This window comes from Myotis lucifugus, unplaced genomic scaffold (assembly GCF_000147115.1).
Source record: "Myotis lucifugus unplaced genomic scaffold, Myoluc2.0 scaffold_60, whole genome shotgun sequence".
Lineage (NCBI taxonomy): Eukaryota > Metazoa > Chordata > Mammalia > Chiroptera > Vespertilionidae > Myotis > Myotis lucifugus.
In genome coordinates this window covers 2,335,785-2,339,176 of record NW_005871108.1, presented here as the reverse complement: position 1 = coordinate 2,339,176, position 3,392 = coordinate 2,335,785, and the positions used below count along the sequence as shown (strand labels likewise).

The window sequence follows — 3,392 nt, the reverse complement described above, 5'->3', positions numbered from 1 at the left end:
GGTGGCGGGGGGGGGGGGGGTATCCTGGATCTGGGGCACCCTCCCTCCTCCCTTGAAACACACTCAAGTTGGTTTCCAGAAATCTCTGCCTTCCCCTCACACACACACCCTGCCCTCCATTGTTCTCCTACCTTCATGGTCCCTGCTTCTCAGCCTCCAACCCCTCCTCTCCTATTTTGGGGCTCTCAGCATCCACTCCTGGACCTTCCTCTTCATGTCCCATTCTCCCCTTCCACAGCCTCAGCATGGAGCCCCAAGCCTGTTGGTCTCAGAGTCCCCAGACCTCTCAAACTCAGCATATCTTCAAGACCACGCTCATCAGCTTGCCCCTACCAACATCCGTTACTCGAAATGGAATATTACACACGTTGCCACCCAGACCCCAGAGCCAGGGACCTGAGCCCTGGCTTCCTTCCTCCCTTCCAGTCTCATTCTTCTCCACTACCAAGGCCTGCTGGCTCTTCCCACAGAACCTTCTTCCATCCGTCGCCTGGGACCCATTCTACAATCTCTCACCAGGACGTCATCTGGGACCTCATCGAACTCCCTGGTCCCCCCTGTCTCTCAGCTCTCCCCTCAGTCCTCCAGAGGGATCTTTCTAAATGTAAATCTCGCCTTGCTACTCCCCTACTCGGAATCCTCCCATAGCTCTGCATTGCCTTTGTGGTAAAGTCTCAACTCTTTATCGTGGCCTCAAAGCCCTGGAGGAACTGCTCGTTCCTGACCTCATCTATCTCCACTCCCTCCCCTCCCCAACTGTAGACCCAGCCTGAGAGTTCTTTCAGTTTCCAAATGCTTCTTGGCTCTCTCACCATTGGACCTTGGCACCTGTTGTTCCCTCTGCTAGAGCACCTTCATCTTCATGTTCACCTGCCAACTGTCATCGGGCTCAGCTTGAACGCTTCTTCCTCAAGCGTCTCCCCCGATGCATTCATTCAATGCATTTATTAAGTCTAACTCAGAGCTTCTCCCCATTCATCCCTGATTCCCTCTGCTTCCCCCACTGAAACCACTTTCCCTATGAATTGTAAGTGCCTGGTGACACCGAGCACAGAGCCTGGCCCACAGTAGGTGCTCAGTAAGTATTAAATAAGTGTTTGCATGGCCTTATTGCTGCTGTTCAGAGGAGAGAGATTCTGCAGGCTGGCCCTCCCCATCCTTCTGGCTCCTTTGAACATCCCTCAACCCACCACTGACACACACATGTGACTCCCTGGCTTCACACCTTCCTGGTGCCCAAAGCCCAGGGGATACAGCTTGGCCTTTGAGGACATTCATGGTCCAGCTTCAGCCTGTCTATTCCTTGTTCCTCTCCACCTTTCTCCACCACATACATTATTTGTGGATTTCATGTTCGCAAATTCACTCACTCGCTGAAATCTGTAACCCCCAAATCAACACCCAGGCACTGTTGTGGCCGCTTACAGACACCTGCAGATGAGTGGACAATCTAAGTCACTGGGCGTGCACATTCCCAGCTGAGGTTGAACAGGTGACGCTCTGCCTTCTTGTTTCGGCTCTCATGCGATAAGCAAATGTCCTTTTTGCCCTCTATTTAGTGCCACAGTTTAAATATTTTTGTGCTCTTTTTAAAAATATTTTTATTGATTTTGAGAGAGAGAGAGAGAGAGAAGAAGAAGAAGAAGAAGAAGAAGAAGAAGAAGAAGAAGAAGAAGAAGAAGAAGAGAGAAACATCAAAGTGAGACAATACATGGATCAGCTGCCTCCTGCACGCCCCCTACTGGGGATAGAGCCTGCAACCCCAGCATGTGGAGGTGGAGAATCCCTCCGGGGCCATCAAGGAGCTGCTCCTGCACCCCGGCTGCGGCTGCGGGTGCCTCCCCGATTGCCCCTCAGGAGCAGGGGGAGGTGGAGAAGCCCTTTGGGGTGATCAGGCTGGCACTGGGCGGGACTGCGGCACGGGAGCAAAGAATTTTCATTAACCACCAGAGGCTCGCCCCTATGACAGTGGCAACCTGCTTGGTCTGTCGCCCCCACTCACCTGCTTCACCATCCCGCCGCAGCCGTTCAATGCCCACCATGTTCTGTGCGCACTCCCTGGTGGTCAGTGCATGTCATAGTGACTGGTTGTTCCGTTGTTCCATTGTTCAGTCTATTTGCATATTAGGGTTTTATATACTGATATATAGATAAGGTATCCTGTGGAAATACACACAAAACAAAGTTATTGATCGCTTGATGAAAATGCTTCTAGCCCTAACCGGTTTGGCTCAGTGGATAGAGCGTCAGCCTGCGGACTCAAGGGTCCCAGGTTCGAGTCTGGTCAAGGGCATGTACCTTGGTTGCGGGCACATTCCCAGTAGGGAGTGTGCAGGGGGCAGCTGATCGATGTTTCTCTCTCATCGATGTTTCTAACTCTCTATCCCTCTCCCTTCCTCTCTGTAAAAAAATCAATAAAATATATTAGAAAAAAAAAGAAAAAGAAAATGCTTCTAGATGCTGCCTAGACTCTATAGTGGATATCCATTACACATACACACCCCATCCACTTTCCCAGGGATGGACATAGCACCACAGTATTCCTGCAGTAGATATCCCTGGGCCCTTCATGAGCCTCTGTGAGAACTCCTTTTGAATTGGAATTTCTACTCACAGGGTATGTTTCTACTTAATTTAACTAGGCATGCCAGATGACCATCTAGACCAGCGGTTCTCAACCTGTGGGTCGCGACCCCTTTGGGGGTCGAACGGCCCTTTCACAGGGGTCGCCTAAGACCATCGGAAAACACATATATAATTACATATTGTTTTTGTGATTAATCACTATGCTTTAATTATGTTCAATTTGTAACAATGAAAATACATCCTGCATATCAGATATTTACATTACGATTCAAAACAGTAGCAAAATTACAGTTATGAAGTAGCAACGAAAATAATTTTATGGTTGGGGGTCACCACAACATGAGGAACTGTATTAAAGGGCCGCGGCATTAGGAAGGTTGAGAACCACTGATCTAGACGCTCTGCACCCATTCCACGCCCATCAACTCTGCCCACATCGCTACCAACTCCTGACATTATCCAACTGGCTAAATGTCAAGTGATATCTCTATGTTTATTTGCATTTCTCTAACACTAATGCATTTAAATACTCGTATGTTCATGGGCTTATGGTTTCCTTTTCTATAAATCATTCATTCTTGTTGATTTGCAGAAGTGTTTTGTATGTTCCAGATTTAGCCCCTTGCTCATTTCAGACATGGTTAATTTGTTTTGCCTTATGGTTCATGCCTTTGAAGTTTTGTTTCCAAGCATTCTCTGCTCCTAGAAGGTTTTCTCCTACGTTATCTTCTATTAATTTCCTAAGTTTACCTCTTACTTTTGGTTTGTTTATCTTCTGGAGTCCACTCTTTGTATGTGGCAGTAGG

General features: G+C 48.3%; 1 protein-coding gene across 1 annotated transcript in view; it reads left to right on the top strand.

Moving 5' to 3' along the window:
• Positions 1–2,745, top strand: part of LOC111826195 (interferon regulatory factor 9-like) — a 4,160-nt gene extending 1,415 nt beyond the window's left edge. The window contains exon 2 of the mRNA XM_023754500.1: positions 2,519–2,745. Within this exon, the coding sequence (XP_023610268.1) occupies positions 2,519–2,530 (12 nt within the window). The 3' untranslated portion in view covers positions 2,531–2,745. The remainder of the gene's footprint in view (positions 1–2,518) is intronic.
• The last annotated feature ends 647 nt before the right edge of the window (positions 2,746–3,392 follow it).